The sequence below is a fragment of the Typopeltis vanoorti genome, chromosome 13 (genome assembly GCF_054136105.1).
Source record: "Typopeltis vanoorti isolate ZY-2024b chromosome 13, IOZ_Tvanoo_1.0, whole genome shotgun sequence".
In the NCBI taxonomy this organism is placed as follows: Eukaryota; Metazoa; Arthropoda; class Arachnida; order Uropygi; family Thelyphonidae; genus Typopeltis; species Typopeltis vanoorti.
In genome coordinates, this window is record NC_143561.1 from 38174383 (window position 1) to 38196517 (window position 22135).

At 37.8% G+C, this 22135-nt stretch overlaps 1 protein-coding gene across 3 annotated transcripts in view; it reads left to right on the plus strand.

The window, feature by feature from the left end:
• Positions 1-9250: 9250 nt before the first annotated feature.
• Nup133 (nuclear pore complex protein Nup133) overlaps positions 9251-22135 on the plus strand; it is a 269882-nt gene continuing 256997 nt past the window's right edge. For all 3 annotated transcript variants that reach the window (XM_090402314.1, XM_090402316.1, XM_090402315.1), the window contains exons 1-2: positions 9251-9471; positions 17664-17800. In XM_090402314.1, coding sequence (XP_090258440.1) covers positions 9347-9471; positions 17664-17800 — 262 coding nt within the window. In that variant the 5' untranslated portion in view covers positions 9251-9346. The remainder of the gene's footprint in view (positions 9472-17663; positions 17801-22135) is intronic.

Below are 22135 nucleotides of genomic sequence, written 5' to 3' on the forward strand. Positions count from 1 at the left end.
TGTTCGCCGGGTGATACAGAGGCTAGTTTGGCTTCCCATGTTTCGTTCCTGTGAGCTTTAAGTGCTTCTCTAACTTCATTGTACAGTTTATTGAGGATCTTTTTTTGTTATGATGTGCACGGGTGTTGGGGTACCTTTTCCTAGCTTTGTTTTTGTCCCTAATTAAATCCATGATGTCTCCGAGTAGTCGGTTTGGCTAAAGAGTGGCTTTGGTAGAGGTGACAACTTTTATTGCTGTGTTGAGCCGCTGGGTCAGGCTTCTGACAGCATTTTCAATCTCTTTTATGGATCTGATGTGAGGGACAGGTCCAATGCGTTCTGATAGTACTTCTGTTAGTTTTTTCCATGAGATGAAGGAGTGGGGAGGAGGCAGCAGTTGTTCTTGCTTTCGCAGCTGGAGCAAGATTGGATTGTGATCGGATGTCAGCTCGTTTAAAGAGTCTAGGCTATACTGTAGCTTAATATTTTGTAATATAGCAATGTCAAGTATGTCGGCTGTGCCATACGTACTATGATGTAATGGTTCTTCAGGGCCTGCCACCACTGCATAATTTGAACTGGAGTAGCTGAAGCGTGTGTAGCCGTTTCTGTTGGTGGTTTTACTGTTCCATGCCGGGTGTTTCGCGTTTAGGTCGCCAGCAATGATGACTTGATCTTTATTGTCCAGGACGGCAACTAGATCTGAATGTAGTAGATTCTTTGATGGAGGGTTGTAAGCTGCATAAAATGTTAGTTTCCCAGCTGAGGTTGTGGGGTACTACCATTCCTGTGAGCTCTAGATTTTTGGTTGAGTGACTGGTTACAGAGTGGTGATCGATGTGGTTTTTTATGAAAATGGCGGTGCCACCTCCTCTGTAGTTTATTCTGTCGTTTCTGTGGAGGAGGTATCTTCTAACTTTGGGGTTGTCTGCTGGTCTTAAGTGGGATTCGTTCATTAAGATGATGTCTGGGTTGTATCTCACTGCGAATTCTTGGAGTTCCAGAATCTTGTTTCTAAGTCCGTTCGCGTTCCATGCGATGATCTGTAGGGAAAATGGAGTGCTTTTATTTTTATGCATTTATGAGAGCTGCTAGGATGGATTGGGTTTCTTGTAGAAATCTTTTTCTGGAGTCCGATGTGGGGTTAGATTTGTTGAAGTCTTGCAGCATATTTGCAAGGGAGTTTGTGATGACGGCTGTTAAATTTGGGTTGTATTGCTCCTGAGTGGCCTTTGTTGAGCGGACTACATCTGCATAGGTCTTCGTCTGCCGTTTGTGGTTTGCTTCGATCGGGGCTTCTGGTTGCGGCGGCTAGTTTTGTATCGTGTTTTGTCGATCTCTGGAGGGTTGAGGAGTTGGAGCTACTGCTGCTGCTTTTTGTAGATTAGTAGAGGGAGCAGATAGTCTGTTTTTTCGGTGTTGTATACATCCTTTGTAGTTTGCTGGATGCGGGCCCCCGCAGTTTGCACATTTAGCCGGGGTGGATTTTGGCTTGGTGCAGGTAAAGGTGGGGTGGCTCTCCCCGCATTTTAAGCACTTGTATTCTGCTTTACATAATCTCTGGGCATGACCATACTTTTGGCACCTGTGGCACTATTCTGATGAGGTTCTTTTTCTTAATGGTTCAGGGATTTTTAGTCCACAAATTAAAGTTAGGTCATATATGTTTTTATATGCCTGGTGGATCTCTACTAAGACGAGTGGCATTGGACTTTTGTCTGCTCTGGTCATTCTGCTGACCTTGATGGGTGGTAGGTCTTGGTAGCAGAGATCGGCGGCTATGTCTTCTGTATGTATTTGCTCTGATACTCTACGGAGAACCACCTTCAGGCTCCTCTCGGAGTCGAGGGTGAAGGTGTGGTATTGTACACCTTTATTGTCTAGCTCCTTTGTGAGTCTGCGGTAGTCCATTATAGTGGCGGGTTGGATTTTGGTAATCTAAATTCTTTGCTGTAGTGTATGCTATCTGTAGACTAGTCATAGTGGGCCTTAGTTCTGTCCACCTATTCTTTTCTCTTAAGATAATTGGAGGAAATTTCTCTTTAGTGGAGGCAGGAGGGTCAGAGTTATCTCCGTCTTCCTCCATACCTTCATCTGTGGGTGGTTCTATCGACTGTGTTTTGCGTTTTTTCCGTGGGTGGGTCTCTCCTTGACCGTGGGTTGGGGGATTGGAGACCACTAAATCCAATTTTTGCTCAGTATTAGCAGTATCTTCGCTTTCCTCATCATCTCTCGTTGTGGAGTACAGGTTCAAATAGTCTGGCCATTCCACTTCAAATTTTTTTAGTAATTTTTTTGAGTAGGCTTAGCGCCAGACCTTTTCTAGTGTTTCTATCAGGGCGTCGGTGTCTATGTCAGTCATAATTACGTCTAGTAGGTTTTGATTCGGCGTTGATCAATTACTAAAACTGATAATTAATAGCGAAACCTTACTTTTCGCTGAGTGAATCTCAAACAAAAATGCACTCCTTTGTATCGAATGCAACTGGAAAAGTTTTCCACAAGTTAGCTTTCTGCGATAGCTACCGTTAAAATCATTGGATTTTAACGGTAGCTATCGCAGAAAGCGATATAGATATCGATAACAGAGATTTCGATATTTTCAGAAATCACTACAATTCCTAAATTGCAACTAAATCAAAGTCTTACCTCTATATATCAATCAAATTTCATCCATGATATCAAATGTCAAAATCACGGATCATATATATAAACACTTGGCAACCGCCATTTTTTTTTTGAGGAATAAACAAAGATTATCAAATATCAGATAAATAACCAAATAAATAAATCCAACATCATTTCAAAGCCGACTACTGAAACTATAGAAATTTCGTATAAAATATGGCCAGAGAGCTTACGGGAATACGCCCGCCGCCATGCTAAGAGCTGCCCTAGCCAAACCTAATAGATGGCATGAACCGCTGCTGTTCCTTGGAAACGCAGTAAATGGAGTTTTTTCCGTACTCTAGTATTGCTCAAAATGGTGATACTGGTGCCCTGTAACTCATCACGGATCGTCTGCGCGATTGTAGCCCTTTTTTGTGCCACCCGTTTTAACATCCTCCTGTTCCTGCAGTCATTTTTGGCAGCCACCTAGGTGTATATCTGGATGTTTCTCTGCCAGAACGTCTCTATTAGTTGATCACATCGCCAACCGTTAATTTTGGATTCTGCAGTTGAGCAGCAATGACACGTATGGACATGTCATCAATGTGACAGCCCACGATGACAGTGCTCTCGAAGTCACTGACTTCACTTCGTGTTGCCATACCCCCCCCCCCCTCTGTTCAGCTGCTATGAAGAAATACTGCTTCCTACTATCTGTAGCCGGTTTTTATATTATTGAAAAACCTGGAATATTCCATTACTTCAAATAAGAGAGGTGTCCAAACAACTATTGGTAGATAGTGTAACAATCTTTGAAGGGTCCCTGTAATTTTGCAAGCAGGTTTTAGAAAATTGCTTTGTTGCTTGTTTTTTAGATCATCTGCCTATATGAATAATGCTGATTGGTCTTCTATTGTTTTTACTCCTTTTGTTGAAAACAATGTTTCTTTAATGAGTTCTTGAATGAAAATGTGAAAAAGGTACGAGGAGAGTAGGCATCCTTAAACAACTTCTCGTTTGATTTGAAGTTTTTTAGTTGTGTATTTTCATATTGAACTACTGTACTTGTATTTTGATAGTAGCTTGGTCTGATCTGATTTTCACTTTTCAGACCATAGATAATTTTGTAGGCATTGCCGACAAAGTATTTCTGCTGAGATTTTATCTTAATTTTATCCGGCCTCGGGACCGGCATATGGCTGGGATGTATTCATGACTGTAATCCGTGTGTGTGTGTGTGTGTGTGTGTGTGTGTGTGTGTGTGTGTGTGTGTGTGTGTGTGTGTGTGTGTGTGTGTGTGTGTGTGTGTGTGTGTGTGTGTGTGTGTTCAACGGGCAAATTTGCCTGTTCTAGGGACAAAAAACACCCTAGTTTCCGGGTGAAAAACCTCTACCTCCATATGAGACCCGCTAACTCAGCTTTAGTCGAAAGAGACCAGATAAAGGTTCTTCAAGTCACTGACGGGAATCGAACTCAAGTCTTTCCTAACAAAGGGTTTCATCTATAGTGACTGACTAAACTACGGGGGCTCTAGTAGCTTGAAAAAAGTTTCAATATTTCTGTCTATGTTTTCTTTGTTAATATTGGAATAAGTTTTCCTCTATTCCCAATCAAATGCTTCTCTAAAATCTAAAAATCAGTAATAAAGGATTCTCCCCTTGTCCCACGCACTCCCAGCCAGACTATGAAGAGTACAGCTATGATCAATTGTTGACCCGTCTTTATTAAAGCCAGTTTGAAATTCATCTGAACGGTACTAGAAGCTGTGAAATATGCTAGAACTGTCCAGGAGTCGATAACTAACATCTGCCCATATCTATTCTTTTCCAGTAATTGCCGCTGCTCTACAGAAATTGTCAATAATCCTATAGAAAAGCTCTACTCCTTCAAAGTTCAACAGATTGCCAAAGCAGTTCAACAGGCCCACGGTCATATCTAGAAGTTCTTCAACGGACTTGACAACTACAACAACAACGTGTATTTCCAAGGTTTTTTTTCTTTTTTCCAAGAATTTTGAAAAATTCCAGCGCAAAGAATATTATTGAAAAGTTTGTTTATTTGTTTATGCAATTAGATCAGTAAGATTCAGATCTAATTGATGAAATACCCCCACAACTCTGTACCATTGATACAGAGTTGTGGGGGTATTTCATCAATTCCAGGTGCTTTTGAAAATTTCATTTGATTCAGTGAAAGGATAACTCCCACCTCTAGGATTAAGAGCGTCGTATCTTTCTCACTGGTCAGTATATTTAGGTGAAAACTTTCTACTTTAAAAATATTAGAGAAGTAATTGTATACCAGATGTTTTCCGTTTCTCTAATATTTCCAGTTACCTTGTCTTGCGAATTCATGGTGAGAGGTGAGAGAATGTAGTCGGTGGTAATATCTTAAGTGTAGAGTAGAGAAATTTGGAGTCGTAACGTAAATAGGCTTCTGTACATTTGTCTGCTTTATCTTTCAGACAATCTTTTTGACTTTTGGCACATCCTGTCTAGTTGGTTTTGTAGGCTTATGTTCTATTTTGGCCATTATATAATTTATTCAGATGCTCTTTAGTTTTTCATTTCTGCTCCCATAATCTGAATTATCTAAGCTGTTACTTAAATATAAAGAGCCAACAGGCTTCATTTCTGCGATATAAACATTAATTAAATTAAGGGAATATTAGATCCCACATTGTTTTAAAACCGAATAAGAAACTCAAGAATCAGAGAGTTTCATGCCGAATATAGTATAAAAAACTATAAAAGTATCGGCGAATACTAGCGTGAGCTGAATGCAAGTAGTCCTAGAGCGTAGTACAAACACGGGCAACTCGTTGCAAAGCTGGGGAAAGTTCTGATCACTATTCTTTGGTATTTACCATAATGTAAAATCACATTTCCTAGGAAATGTATGCTTTTATTACATTATGGTGGGAGGTCACTACCCTGACCGGTTTCAGCATTTATTGAGGCTTCATCAGTGAGTAGCTAGATCAATTATTATCCTAAAAAGCCTTGTCCTTACTTTTAGGTGTTTTCTGGTTTTCTGGACAACTCGTATAGCAGAGTAAATAAGTCCTTTTCGCTATACCCTTTGATATTAATTGGTATTAATTTGGTGTTTTCAATACCAAACGGTGGATTGTAACTTTCAGTATTAGGAAGTAATCAATGCAGTTTTTAGTATTTGAATTTGCTGAAGTCCAAGTGTATCTGTTGGCATGACTTCGTAGAACATAGTGTTTGCAACTATGACATTATTTTCTCTACAAAAGTCAAGGAGATACTCCTCCCTCCCTCTCTCTCTCTCTCTCTCTCTCTCTCTCTCTCTCTCTCATTTCTTGTGTCTATTCCATGTCATTACATTCATTCATTCATTCATTTCGTATATACTCCCTATTTTTATTCGTGCTTGGTACCTGCATAGCTGAGAATTCAGACCTATGGCTGGAGGGATTGTGTTAAGTATTCTTGACTGTGTCCGTGTGTGTTCACGGGGCCAGTTGCCTGCTTGCGGGATCAACCCCCCCCCCCAGATAAACTGGGAGAAAAAACCCTGCTGTCCATGCCCAGGATCGGCTAACTTGGCTATAGATGAGGAAGAACCTTAAGCTCCTCACGTCGTCGGCGAGAATCTAACCTAGGAGTCCTAGGTTAGATTCCCGTATGCCTGGGGAAGGGATGTCCTCGGCTAGAACACTCCTTCCCCAGGCATGTGGTTTCGAAGCGCATAGCCATTAGGCTAACCGCGCGGACATGTCATTGCATGATGCATGTTGTCAGAATATTGTCCAACTTTGGCACTAAAATCACCCATAATTATTAACAAATCTTTTTTTATGTTCTGTCAATTTCCTCTTGTAATTGTTGATAGAAATAGATATAGTATTCTTCTTAATGTGAAGAATCAAAAGGCATATATTTGTATTATTTTAATAATACAAACAATACGAGCAGATTAGTCACATCGAAAACTTTTCGAGTGTCCGCAACGATCGAAATCCTCTTCCCCAAAATACACGGGGAACAAGGTATTGCCTTCAATGATGCCGACAAAAGAATGGCTGTTTTATATATATATATATATATATATATATATATATGTGTGTGTGTGTGTGTGTGTGTGTGTGCACAGTTAGGTAGGTAATCAAGAATGCTGCTGATATGCAGTGTGTTTGTAGAATGATTCGAATACGCTGGAATTGTGGGCATGGAAAAAATGGATGTATGTTCAATGTCAGTAAATGTAAAGTCATTCACTTTGGCTCGATTAGATATCCAATGTTGTATTATATTGGTGGAATTATGCTAGAAGATACTGATGAGGCTATGAATCTTGGAATGTTAGTATATAGGAAGTTGAAGTTCTAAGGTCATGTGGCAAAGATTGCAAATACAACTCGAAAGATAATTGCAATACTGAAACGAACTTTAACATGTAAAGATAAGGATGTCATATTTCCTCTTTACAAGGCCTTCATAAGATCTCACTTGGACGACTATTGTGCACAGGTCTGGTCTCCTGGTTTCCATGGTGATTCCGATATAGTGGAGAGAGAGAGAGAGAGTGCAAAGGAGAGAGTTGAAAATGATATACTGATTATGAAGACAGATTGAGAATTTGTATAGTAGAGACACTAGCAAACAGGAGAAAGAGGGAATATATTATTGAGACTTACAAACTTCTGATAGGGTCATGCAGGATTTCAGATGGGACGGGGAGTAGATTTTTCTCTTATAGTGTAGTGCGTGATTGGAATGGATTACCATTGGATTTTGTAAGTGCAAACATTGTGAATGAATTCAAGAATTAATACGATTGCTGGTGCGTGTAGTATGTGGCCTCCCTCGATGAGTCCCTGACTCCCCGGATGGCTCTCTTAATAACTAAGTAACAGGAAAGCACCAGTCCCATATGAAATCCTCAAGAAAACCATAAAATGCTTCATTCCCAAAACAATACTGACCATCAACAATGCGATTCTAAGACTACCAATTCCCATTCCACTAGAAAACAGTAAATAATAACACTCTCCCAAATTAGGCTAAGCATGATCATTTACAAAATTTCCTGCCAAACGGCCTCCTCTCTTACCTAGAGAAAATAGAAGTGGATCAAACGTTCGATGATGTTGGCACACTTTCCCCCGATGAGTCTTTGGACTCTCTGGAGGTGTCACATAATAATAATAATAATAACAATTATAATAATTTGCTGTAAATTAGTACCATCAATATGATACAAAGTGTGTAATCTTTCCATCCCGAAGTGCATTATCATACACTTTACATTGAATCGACAACCATTGTCCTTTGCCCACACTGCCAATTTATTAAAATCATTTTGTAAGATATCTACATCACCTTTATCAACTGTTGCCCTTCCTAGTTTTGCATAATCAGCAAATAATTGAATGTCTCTCCCTTCAAATCTTCTGCTATATCATTAATATACAAATTAAAGAATAGTGGTCCTACTACAGAGCCCTGGTGCACTCCACTAGTCACCTTCATTCACCTTGATTTCACTCCATCATGCACCACCCTCTGATGTCTTAGGCCCCTCCTTCCCCATCCATGCCACTAACCTCATATCGAATCCCATTTGCTTCAACTTATGTAGTAGTTTTTATGCTGTATTCTGTCAAATGCTTTTGCAAAGTTTAGCAGTATCATGGTGTAGCTATTTCCTTTATCCAATTCTGCCATCACCTTATTATAAAATGCGAATGAATTACTGTGGTTGGACATACCTTTTAGAAATGCTTCCCCCTATAAAGTATCACATTTCTTTCTACTCGTTCCTGAATTTTACTTTTAACAACTTTTCCAATATTTGAACCACCACTCCAGAGATACTAATTGGTGTGTAATTTGCTACTTATGTCTTGGAGCCAACTTAATGTAATGGAACTATCTTACCCTCTTTCTACTCCCTTGTAACCCTGCCAGAGGTGAGACAATTTAAACAACTTATTCAGAGACACTGCCAGTTTACTTGCACATTCTCGTAGCACACGAGCAGATATACCGTCCAGGCTACTGTTGTATTCACATTGATATTTTTCGATATACTGAATAAATCCGTTATCTACCTCAATTCTCACATCAGTCTCTGTCACCTCAGTAACTGCAAATTGTTATTATTATTTTCAAATAAAAACACCTTTTGTATTCCTACAAGTTAGTGTTTTCATCAACATTTTTCTGAGCTGATGGCATAACCACCCAAGTAATATGGTGTTGGCTTTAGCTCTCTATTCACTATAACCTGTATAATTTGTAACTTGTACAAATTAAACAATGGTTCATTCACATTAGAATACAGATCTCTGTAATACTTGCTCCAGTGGCTACCCTCCTTCTCTTAGACTCAGCATTTCCATACATTATCTCCTGAGACTTTCAGCTGTTCTTCTCTCTGTAGCACAATCCTATTTTCCATATCCATCCCTTTGAGTTTGTATAACAATCTCCAATGTTGAAGCCTGTCGGTCGTTAGCTGATTTTTTTTTTTTTTTTTTTTTAAATAAATCATTTGTTGCAATTTTTAAATTTCTGTAAGATTATAGTTTTGAAATACACAGGTGGAGTTATATTCGCTAAATTTTAAAAGACGCGCTCTTAGTATTAAAAAGTTGCGGTTAAGCACGTGTGCTGTATTGTGTTATATATTCCTTGTTACAATAAAGGGGATTTGTTTTTATCTTAAAAAGGCTGAATGATTTGTTTATATTTTTCGTAGTTTGTTATCAACAACACAGATTAAAATGTTTACGCCTCGATTATCATTAGCACGTACTCCTACAACCATTAAGATGCAGAGGTCGTTTACTCCTAGCAGACGGAACAATTCGTTTTTTAGTCCTAGTTTAAGGTCTCCTTTTACACCTGGGTAAGTTTTTGGTAAATATTGAAATAACAAAAATGGCCAGATTGCTTTCAGAAAGATTTTAGAAATTAAGATTTTTTTTATTCTAATAAAAAAAATTATCCCTTCCTCCAAAATGTATTATTAACATCCGAACTCAATGGAGTCAAACTACTCATCGCGGGAGTTTTATTATGCTCTCTCATGCCAGAAGTTCATCGAGCCGTCCCTTGAACCCATTCAGTTTCTGCTCAGGCAATGTATTCCATTCACCAGTCACTCTCCATCCCAAAGAACCTGCTCACACACCCTCCTTATATATTTCATGGATGGCCTCAAGTTATATCCCTGCTTCCCCCTATTCTGTGAAATATCTTCTCCACATTAATCTGGTACAACTCCCCACCAGCTCGTATGTCTCGGTCCGGGACGCTGTGTGTTGAATCCAGTGTAAATGCACTAGAACTACAATATTGTCTTCAGCTCAATTAATTCACTCGAAATATATCGTGAAACTTTGCCTTTAACATTACTAAATGATCAACATTAAAATAAAAGTCCCTTAGTCCTTTTTCCATGATTTATTAATTTAATATTATTGAAATGCAGTCATGTGAAAATAGATGCCATTTCAATGTTAGTAAATGTAAATTTATGCACTTTGGTATAATCAGATATCCAATGGCACATTTTTTTGACAGGATTATGCTAGAAGAAACTGACCTGCCTGGGGATCTTGGAGTTTTAATAGATGGAATTTGAAGTTCAGGGATCATATAGAAGAATTTCAAATACAACTCATAATTGCAATGTCTAAATGAACACTGATACGTGAAAATAAGGAAGGCATTTTGCCTCTTTGCAAGACTGTGATATGACCTCATTTGGATCATTTTGTGCAGATCTGGTCTAGTTTCCAAAGTGATGTAGATACAGTGGAGAGGAGTGGAGAAAGTTAAAGATGATATAAGAACTGTAATGTAGATTATGAGGAGAGGAGAATTTGTTGGCTGCAGACAGAAGAAATAGGGATAATATGATACAAACCTTTGAAAGGGTCATATACCAGTAGATGGAATTTTTCATTTATAGAGGATGGAGAGAACTTTGTAGCCTCTTTTGATAAGGCCTGACCCCCTGGAGGTCTCTTGCAATAATAATAATAATATTATTTAGATAGAAGACCAGCAGGCATCCATGAAAGTTGAAACTGAATGCAGTCGAGAAAGGAATGAGAGCTAGAGTTTTCTCTCATAGAATGACGCATGACTGGAATGGCTTGTATTTGGAGGTAGTGAATGCAGGTAGTGTGAATGAATTTAAGAGGTGTGGTGTGTAATATGTAGCATCCTTTGATTAGGCCCTGATTCCCTGGAGGTCTCTTTCAATAATAATAATAATAATAGTATTATTCAGAGATGGTAAAATTTTATTTGTTTTGCAACCCCACATGTGTATATAGCTGTGTTTCTGTGGAATTCTCATTTCTTCACTATGAATTCTTTGTTCATCATTTGGATTTTTTTTTTTCTCATTAAAGAATTTTGATTTAGCATTTGTTTCACTTTACATATCGAAGTCACATTTTTGTCTCTGCAGATTGTGTATTGTCTGAATCCATAGAGAACTGAGAATATTTCCAGAAATAGGCTATATCTTAATCAACATACTACATTTACACATTCAAGATAAATGCTAGCATTGTATTAAGAGCTAGTTACTGATTCACACAGTTTCATTGTGTGACATTGTATTGCTCTGTCTAATAGATTGTTATATTATCTGTTTTTATTTTCTGTTATCTGTAGAGATGTATTCATGAAATTTTTGAGATAGTATGAAAGCTAAAAACATTTTTCTTGAACTTTTTGGGTAGCTCTAAGAGGATGCTTAATGCAGCGATTTAAATGTTTGTCTGATGCAATCCATGTTTTGAAGGAAGGTGTTCATTTGTTTGCACATGAAGCAGGTATGTGGTTGGGAGACTTACCATAAGCAGTTGCATTTTGCAGAGGTTGGTAAAGTATGTTATAAGTAATACTCTGGTGTCCAAAAGCTAAGGACGAATGATTTTTTTTACCAATATATGAAAACATTTTAGTGACCATAGCCAAATGGGGACATAAATTTATTGTCAGCATAGTAATAAATTATATCACACAAAAAAAAGTTATAAATTTCCTAAGGACGTAGTTAAGTACTTAATGTATAGTGCTTACAGAAAACTATGTGGAGAGACATTTCAGTATGGAATATGTCCACCCCAGCACTGTGATGCAATTTTCACAATGTTGTACTTTGCTTATCACCAAGGGATTCGGGAGTTCGAGGCAAACTGGTTCACTCCTCTTTCATAGCAAGGGTAGAGCCTTGTTTATTTTCTGGAGGGGGATTTTGAGCAGCATTAACTTCTGCCTATTGTCCAAACATATTCTATGGGGGTGAATATCTGGGGAGCGTGTTGGCCTCTCGATTTGATTAATATCCTCGGTTTCCAGAAATCTCCACTCCTCGTGTACAATGTGGTGCGGCATTAAGTAAATGGGATAAAAATCCCTTATTGTTTTTCAGCCAGTATGCGAAACTAAGATCGAAAATTACGATCCGTTTCACGCCGACGAATTGTCGACGGATCCAAGCGTAAGTGACCACTTGGTAGTGCAACACCAAGGCAACTCGATGCAAAGGTGGAGCAAGATCCCTCACTATCCTTGATATTTTCTCATAATGTAAAAACACACAGCTCCTAGGAGTTGTAGAACTGCTTTACATTATGAGGAGAGTCACTACCCAGACCGGTTTCAACCTTTTTTGAGGTCTCATCAGTGAGTAGCTAGACCTAGATAATATCAAAGTTTAAGTGAAAAGAACTTGCATACCTTCGCTATACGAATGCCAGTAAGGTGTGCCACTATATTATATTATAACATATCATAACTAAGATGAAAAGCCAAACGGCTATTTTTTCTGGCGAGGTTGATAAATAAAGGGAATAAAAATCCCTTATTGTTTTTCAGCCAGTATGCGAAACTAAGATCGAAAACTACGATCTAAACGTTTCATGCCGACGAACTTTCAGCGGATCGAAGCGTAAGTGACCACTTGGTAGTGCCACACCAAGGCAACTCGATGCAAAGGTGGAGCAAGCTCCCTCATTATCCTTGATATTTTCTCATAATGTAAAAACACACAGCTCCTAGGAGTTGTAGAACTGCTTTACATTATGAGGAGAAGTCGCTACCCAGACTGGTTTCAACCTTTTTTGAGGTCTCATCAGTGAGTAGCTAGACCTAGATAATATCAAAGTTTAAGCGAAAAGAACTTGCATACCTTTGCTATACGAATGCCAGAAAGGTGTGTCACTAGCTTGGATCTGCCAACAGTTCGTCGGCATGAAACATTTAGATCACAGTTTTCGATCTTAGTTTCGCATACTGGCTGAAAAACAATAAGGGATTTTTATCCCTTTTACTTATCAACCTCGCCAGAAAAAATAGCCGTTTGGCTTTTCATCTTAGTTATAATATGTTATAATATAATATAGTGGCACACCTTTTTGGCATTCGTTTACCAAAAGCTGTTTGGTAAGATGTTGGTAGTTTTTGTAACCAACATAGGTGTTTTGTGTCATTTTTTTGTCAGGTTTCATTAATATGTTCTTCCTATGTAATTAGTTTTATAACTGAAATGTATTAATGTTGGCTCTTAGTTTTTTGTTCCTTTCTTTTGTACATGAATGTAGTACTATTGGCAATATCTGGTACAGCATAGGTAATTTTTTTCTTTGAAGCGTCTGTTGTTATACGCATAGTGTGACATTAGTAATGGATTTGTTAATATCTTGATAATAGAAGGAAGTAGCCATTGTATACTAATACTACTAGAAGTGTAAGTCAGTGGAAGAAGAAAAATCTGATCTTGAATATCTGAATATTATAAAAAGTAGGAGAGAGATGTGAAGTCTTTCCTATGAGAAATAAGACAGGACTATTTTGATATTAAGTGAAATTTGCTAGATTTTCACTTCAGTGGATATAAGTAAATTAGTGTTCAGGACTTTGGAGTGGGAAGTTCAGGTTTGACTCATTTGAGTACTGCAAGCTTTGCAAAACGAAAATGAATAGGCTGTACTGCTATAAGCAAAACCATGGATTGTGTTTCAGGTTGGTAAGAGAAGGTTCTTAATGTGCTGATGGAAGAATATAGGTGAAGCACAGAATTTGTGCATTGGGAGATTTCAACATTGATATGGAAATCTCAAGAGAAAAAACCATTCATATACAGCAGTTGCCAACTTTCTTTCTTTCTTGTCATTCTCACCAAGGATTAAAGGCACACCTTAAGATGACTCTTGAAAAGGATGCCTGTATGTTGTACCCAGTTAAAATTCTCTGAAAATGTGAAGAGTAACCACGTGAGTTTTATCTAAACTTATCAATGCCTTGCATCCAAAGGTGAATAAAGTTGGGTAGGAAATCTGTTGTGTGAAAAAAATGGCAAATCCATTCTGGTGATTGCTAATTAAATGGCATGCTTCTAAGTTGGGAAGGAGTTGGCTCTCAATTACCTTCTGTTTGATTTTTGGAAGGATTGATGTGAAGACAGTGGTATAATAGGTTGAGGGCTGACTTTTATTTCCCTTTTAAGGATTCTTCTGCTATTGGGTAGATATCAGAAAGTATGAGTGCCTGAATGACATTTTAATTCTAGAGTGCAAATTTTGAGCACAATTAGATATGTGTGTGTTGGGGGGGTGGATGAGATACTATCTGGACCAGTAGACTTATTAGTATAAGATTTTTTCTGATGTCTATCTGAAAAAAAATCAGGAGACATATATTGAACTGTTCATGGCAGTATAGTGGGATGCGATGTTTTTTTGGTCATCTGTATAAGAGTTGGAGAAGAATACTGATGCCCAACAGATCAACCATAATTTTGGATGATACCGTAATGCAATCTGGATGTGAGAGAGGTGGAAGCATAGGCAGAAGTTGTGCCCAATAGCCTCAGGTCCAAAAGGTTCAATTCCTAATTGAGTATCATGCAGTGTTTCTGAATTTGGTACAGTAGTTCCCTTATCTGCAGGGGGATATGTTCCAAGACCTCTTGTGGATACCTGAAACCACAGATAGTACCGAACCCTATATATATATATATATATATATATGTGTGTGTGTGTGTGTGTGTGTGTGTGTGTGTGTAAATAAGTTTTTTTTTTTTTACCTTGGGAATAATGTATATTAGGGTTACCAAGTAATTTTATAAACTTGGTTATTTTACTCCTAATCCCAAGTAAGCAAACAGTTAAGTTTGCACCTGAACGTAGCTCAAGTCTAAAGGTGGTGCACCACCAGGGCAACTCATTGTAAAGGTGGGTAAAGCTCTGATCACTATTCTTAGTATTTTCCATAATGTTAAGCACATCTCACTAAGAGATGTATACTGCAATACATTATGGATGGGGTCACTACCCAGACCGGTTTCAACCTTTTTTTAGGTCTCCTCAGTGAGTAGCTAGACCCTAAATACTGAGGAGACCTCAAAAAATAATAGCGGAGAGTGTGGAAGGTTTGAACGATTGAAGTTTTTGGAGATGGTCATGATTGTGAGGATGAATTAAGAGCTGGTGGAATGAGATGAGAAGATGAAAGATGAGATTAGGCAAATGGAAGAGATGGATGCAAGGCGAATCAGAGTATGAGTGAGAGATAATTGTGGGAATGATAGAAGAGGAGAGAATAGAAACAGTAGAAAAGAGGGAATGAGAGAGAGAGAGAGAGAGAGGTATGGGAATGATAGAAGAGGAGAGAATAGGAACAGTAGAAGAGAGAGAGCTATGGGAATGTTGGAACAGAAGAGAGTGGAAACAATCTTAGAGAGAATGAGAAGAATGCAAGGGAGTACTAGAACCAGGGATAGAGTGATGCCAGAACAGCAAGTAAGTATGGGAACACAGAGTGAAAGAGTTAGAGGAGAGAGAGTGAGGGTTGCAGATGAGCAATCAAGGAACAGAGTGGTAAGAGCTGTGATGTATGGAGACTCAATGATCCATGGTGTGCAAGATAGAATGCCAGAGGAGTGTTTGTCTGGAGGAATGATAGAGAGAGAGATGGTAATTAAGCAGGGTGAATGAGATGATTTTGATGGTGGGCATGAATGACTTGAGAGGCAATGTAAATCGGGTGGCGAGAGATCTGAGATTCTTGCTTGAGGTTGTACAAAAGAAAACGCAGAGAGGAAAGATTGTGTGTGTGTTGCCCAGGTATGATAGCGACAAGCTGAGCAGAAGAGCAGTAATAATAATAGCATAATAGCCAGAATGTGTCAGAAGAGAGGATTGGAATATGTGGATGCTTGGAGGGCATTTGAGGACAGAAAGGAACTGTATGCGGGAGACTGCAATAGTAAGCTGTATTCCATGAGTGAAGAAGAGAACATGATTTGGTGTAAAGTGGATGACAAACAATATCAAACAGGAACTGCAGGTGAAAAGGAGATTATGGAAGAGATATAGGGAGTGGGGTGGAGAGCAGATGCATGAAGAATGTAAGACTCAGGCCAAGAGAGTGACTGGTATGGTGAGGAACACAAAAACTGGAATATGAGAAGAGATTGGCATTAAGATCCCAAGAAAATCCTAGGGAATTTTTTAGCAATGTGGCCAGTAGGAGGAGAAATGATTGTGGAAGAATGACATTGTGTGATAAAAACGGGAATAGAGTGACTGAGGCAGAGGACATACATAGTGGAGTTGTTCAATGAACATTTTATTGAAGTATTTCATCCTGGAGAAATAGGTTTTAATACTATAGGGATAGGGCAGGTTCAAGGTTTAGAGGTGCAAAAGGAGAGTGTGTTCCAAATACTGAGTACTTTGGATGTCAGTAAAGCTGTGGGACGGACTGGATGGTATTTCACCACAGGTTTTGAGAGAATGTGCTAAAGAACTGACAGCTCTGTTGACCTGGCTTTTTAATGAAAGTCTGGCTACAGGAAAGGTACCCAGGGAATGGAAGGAAGATAAGATAGTGCCATTGCATAAGGGCGATAGCAGACTGAAAGTGTCTAATTATAGGCCAGTTTGTGCATCATTAGTAGTTGTTAAGGTCTTGGAGAAATTAGTGAGGGATCATATACAGCATTGGGCAGATGAGTGTAATGTTATCTGTGAGAATCAACATGGATTTGTTAAGGGACACTCTTGCTTTAGTAATATTATTATTTTATTATGTGACACCTCCAGGGAGTCCAAAGATTCATCGAGGGAGGGCACCTACTGTACCTCTCTCTCTGTCCCCAACATTCAATCCACCAAGTACCATCATCTACACCAATACCATCTATCACCCAGCATCACTAGCATTTTTACAGATAATCACAAACATCCATGCCCATGGTGGGATTCGAACCCACAGCCTTTTGGCTGGAGAGCAGATACGCCAACTAGGCCTGCCTTTTATAATAAAGTGACAAGAGCAGTTGATAAGGGAAAGGCATATACTGCCATTTTTTTTTTTTTTAGGATTTTGCAAAGGCATTTGACAGGGTGCTGTTGAATTTTGAATGAAAATATTTTTACTAAGAAATATCTCATTCAGAATTTAACAAGAAAAAAAAACTAAAAGGGGGAAATGCTTGTAAATAAGTGAAGATACCAATTTTGTTTAAAGAATTATACTAATACAAACTTTGTAATATTAATTAAAGGTGAAAGATGTCATTTTTTTGTAAAAAGATTATAATGTAAGTTTCTCTATAAGATATATGTTAGAGCATAATAACGAAGGAGCAAAGTCCATTAACGACAACTTCGTATAAATTGTATAGCCGACGGCAAATTGCTTACGTGTAGACGGCACGCACACAGTGTTTTTCCGGGAAGACGCGGCATGTGTATGTAGTATTCCAGGAAATAGGAATGAAAATAGGAGCCGGGCACAAAAAAGAAAGTGTCAGGCAGAAAGTTTTGGGTGAAAGAGGGCGCTAGAGATAAGAGGTACAAAACGGGTTTGTTCCCTCAGGTGTGTGTGTGTGTGTGTGTTAGACCGTCACTGCACTCCAACTCAGTCTTTTGGTTAGGGGGGTGGAGAAGCTGTCTGCTTGGCCAAACAGATTGTTAGTAGAAATTATTTCTTTTCTTAATCTCTTAATGAAGAATCTAAAGTATTATGTCAGAAAGAAAACTTCATAAATCAATATTTTATTTTCTGTAGATTAGGAACACCTCGCAGTCCATCTCTTAGTTGCTCCTTTCAGACATCTGTTATAGAAGAAACAACCAGTCATGTTGTGGAGAGTTGTGGTATTCCACTACCTGTTTTGGTCACCGAAGTTATTACTTTGGCAGAAAGTAAGAATTTTGTTTATTGAAATTTAAGTTTCTTTCACTTTAATTTAAGACCTGAAGATAAAGCTAAAATTATGGTTGTTTTTGATTAACTATATTCTTAAAATTACATAATATTTTACTTTAACTTTTCTTGTCACATATACATGTCTTAGGAAATTTTCTAATTTTCTAACCACTGTTTAATAAGGTGTTATATTACAATTTGGAAACTGCATAAAAGTATTTAAGTGTAAAATGGAAGCATCCACAAATGAATGAGAGGAAAATTTGTCTTCAGCTTGTCTATATTCCCAACATGCAGTATTCTATACAGAGAATAATGATTTTCGCAAAAAAATTAACAAGTAATTTCTGCATAAAGACATATACGAACATGTTTCGTGACTTTTGGCAGGATTGTGTGTGTGTGTGTGTGTGCGCGCACTTTTCCTTGAAAGCATTAGCAAGCTTCACAAATGAAGCAGGTTATCTTCTTATCATGCCTTAATCACCCAACCTGTCATAACGTCTATAGACGTCAAGGCTACCTTGGACGTGAAGTGCATATTAAAATTGTAATACCATTTGATATTACATTAAAATATATATGATGGATATGAAGTGTATGTGGCATGATGTATTGTATCCATATGGCTGGTTGGGTGGTTAATTCTGTGTTCTATTTCATTTTATGATTTTTGATTTTGAGTCATGTCTCTGTGCTTGTCGTTGCAATATTCCAATGATATTCTCTTAATGAAAATTATACATGTTTTTGGTCGTAAAATGTAAATTTTACGACCAAAATATAAGACTTATTGTTAAACTGATCATAGATTTTTAATTCGTACCTATGTTCGTACAACATTGCCTACCAGTTTCGCTAGTAATTGACTATCTTTTTCAAGGCTTGCACAGTACAAAAAAATGATAAATGCAAAAAAAGTTTAAGAAAAAAAAAATGTTATAGGTAGCTAAGGTAACACGTTCGTGTGACATTTCTACTCAGTATCATGAACACGTGTTACATGCAAATGTAATATGATTATTCGCGTACTGTAGTTCTGTTGAACTGAGGGAATTAATTAGATTTTTCCAAGTATCGTTCACTATGGCCCCTTGATTTCTGTTTAGGTTGCTGCCTGTACTTAGCACTACTGCTGCTTCTTTAAATAATCGATGTCTGTAATCTTCGTCTATGTAGGGCATAGAGCTGTTATTCCAGTCTATAGTGTGGTTCGAAGTTGAAAAGTGATGTGCTAACCCGGAAGTGATCATTCTGTTGTGATTTACATCGCCAACATGTTCTTTCTGTCCTTGTTCATGAATGTACCAGTAGAAGAAGTCATGAACATTATCAAAGATCTCTTTCCTGCTGATATTACAAAGATGTTCAAGCATTGCTTAATCAAATTTCTTCAAAGTTAACAACAAGGTATACAAACAATTAGAAGGCCTAGCCATGGGCAGCCCTCTGTCACCTCCATGTGCAGACCTTTTCATGAAGAAATTTGAAAATAAAATCTTCACCAGCATTACTCCTAAACTTTCAATATCGTGGAGATATTTAGACGATATCTTCATCATATGGCAAGAAAACCTACACATGTTTGTCAATAGAATCAATGCACTCCACAATAAAATGAAATTTACTCTAAAAGTAGAAAACAACGAACAGCTACACTTCTTGGACATACTAGTTAAAAGACAAGGTATCAATATCAAACTGTCCATTTACATGATTGAAGAAAAAATGAAAGAGTTTGAGAACAGGAACCAAACCTTGGAGATTCAATGGTAAGCCTTGAAAACCCTGATTGATTCAGCAGAGAAGCATGTGGTGAGGTTATCTTCAAGGTTAGAAAAATCAGAACTCCATGGTGGACACAGGAAGTTAAAGAGGCAGTGAAGAAAAAAAAAACATATCAAAAGCTACTGGCAAATAAGTCAGCTTGTGCTCTTAGAGAATACAGAGATAAAAATGTAAGAAACCTAAACACTGTGTAAAACTAGTTAAACAAAAGCCATGGTAAGACTTTGGTAAGAACATTGAAAGTAATATCAAGAAGTTGGCAAGATATTCTAGAGGTTGTTGAAGAAGCTCAGAAATGGAGGAAAGAGTGTTGTAAAAGGAATTAGAGATGATAAAGGTGACATGAAAACTGGAGAAAAAGATATTCTTGAAGTATGGAGTAACTACTTTGAAAAATTGCTAAATGAAACAAGCAGTGATTGCACAGTGGTAAAAAACACTCAACAGGGATGCAGTCAGGAATACATATCCATACTTGAAGTAGAAAAATCCATCAAAATCCTGAAATGTGAAAGGTAACAGGAGTAGATGATATTCGACCAGAAATGCGAAGTATGGAAGTATAAATGTCTTACAGTGGCTGCACTGCATAGCTCAAAAGGCCTGGACAGAGGGATGAATTCCAGATGATTTGAGTAGAGCTCTCATAGTACCCATATATAAAAAAAGGGAAATAAAACTGAATGTGAGAATTAGAGGTATTTCCCTACTGAGTGTTCCTGATAAGATTTATGCAAGTATACTTGAGAAATGGTTGAGAAGAATTGTTGAAGGAAAGCTTGGTGAGGAACAAGCTGGGTTCAGGCCAAATAGAGGCTGTCAAGATCAGATCTTCACCTTACGACAGATAGTCGAGAAAGCATGGGAATATAACAAAGATCTGTATTTAAGTTTTGTCGATTTGGAAAAAGGCATATGATAAGGTGCCAAGAGAGAAGCTATTCAATGCGCTGCAGTTATATGGTGTCAATGGGGCATTATATCAAGCAATACTTAGTCTTTATTTGAGTTGTAAGTCAGCAGTTAGAATTGAAGGAAGTACAGGAAGATGGTTTAATGTTAAAACTGGTGTGAGACAAGGATGTACATTATCCCCTCTGTTATTCATAATCTATATGGATCACATTATGAAGGAAAGTGATATTAAACATGATATCAAAATTGGAGGAGATGTTAATGTCATCTCTTTGCTTTATGCAGATGATGTTATACTTCTAAATAAATCCGCTACAAGTCTGCAAAATCCCCGACTAAATTGAATAACTGTTGTAATAGATATGGAAATAAGATCAGCAATAACAAGACGATGAAAATAGGCAGAAGCATTGAAAATGTCAACTGCGTTATGAATGGAGAACCTGTGGAAAAGGAAAACATTTCAGCTACTTAGGCATGATTTTTAGTGAAGATGGTAAATTAAATATTGAAATAGACAACGGAATCAACAAAGCTGGTATGGTAGGAAGTCAGTTGAATAAATTCATATGGAATAAGAGAGAAATTAGTCGGAACACTAAATTAGCTATATACAAGACAGTGTTCAAACTAATTTTAACTTATAGATCTGAGAGCTGGGTCAGAAGTCAAACACTTGACCAAAGACTAGAAATTGCAGATATGAGAGTCCTGAGAAAGATTAGGCACACGAACAGATGGCATCAATAGCAATATCATATTAAAAACGAGGATATTAGGAAAGAACTTGATATTGTCAGCATCCAGGAATGCATTAGCAGGGCTAATCTCAAGTGGTATGGTCACTTAAACAGAATGGGTGAGGAAAGATTAGCAAAACAAATGTTCTGTGCCAGGTCATCAGGAAAATGACTTAGAGGAAAACCAAGATATAGGTGGATTGATACGGTAAAAAGTGCCTTAGACGATAGAAATATAAGGTCTGATAATGGAGTCTTGACAAGCAACAGACTGATTTGGAGGAAAATTGTAGATAGGAAGTTAGTAATGATGTAAATTTTTCATTTAGTACTATCTTATCCTGTACACCCCTTGAGAGTACATGGCAGGAATTTGATGATAATGATGAAGAAAAATGAAAAAAAACACTAGAAAATTTTCCTGAAATCTTTTCCTAATTAAAATAAGTTTTTTTTTTTTATTATTTATGTTGTTTCATGTCTTCTATTTCTATACTATATGAATTAGCAGTCACATGAAGTAAGAATACCCTATAGCTCTCAGGAATCACTGCTGCTGTGAACACAAGGAGAACGAGGAAGTGTTCGGGTGGACTGACTGCTGGTTTGCTTGCCCGAGCTGAGCCAGAGGAGATCACTGCAGATGCTCGGTCATATGCAATGCATAGTGTCTATTCTCAAATCATCTATTCAACCCCCCACCCCACCCCCTCTCTTAAGATTAAATCTTGAGTGCTGCACTGTATGCATGTATGTTTTTATGTATGTTGTCCTACCAAAACTGTTGGTAGGACAACTGTTGGGTATTTCAAAGTCAGTTGTTTAACCTAAACCACTTGTTTTCATGCCAAAAAACTTCATACTTGGAATTTTTACAGTAATGTGATA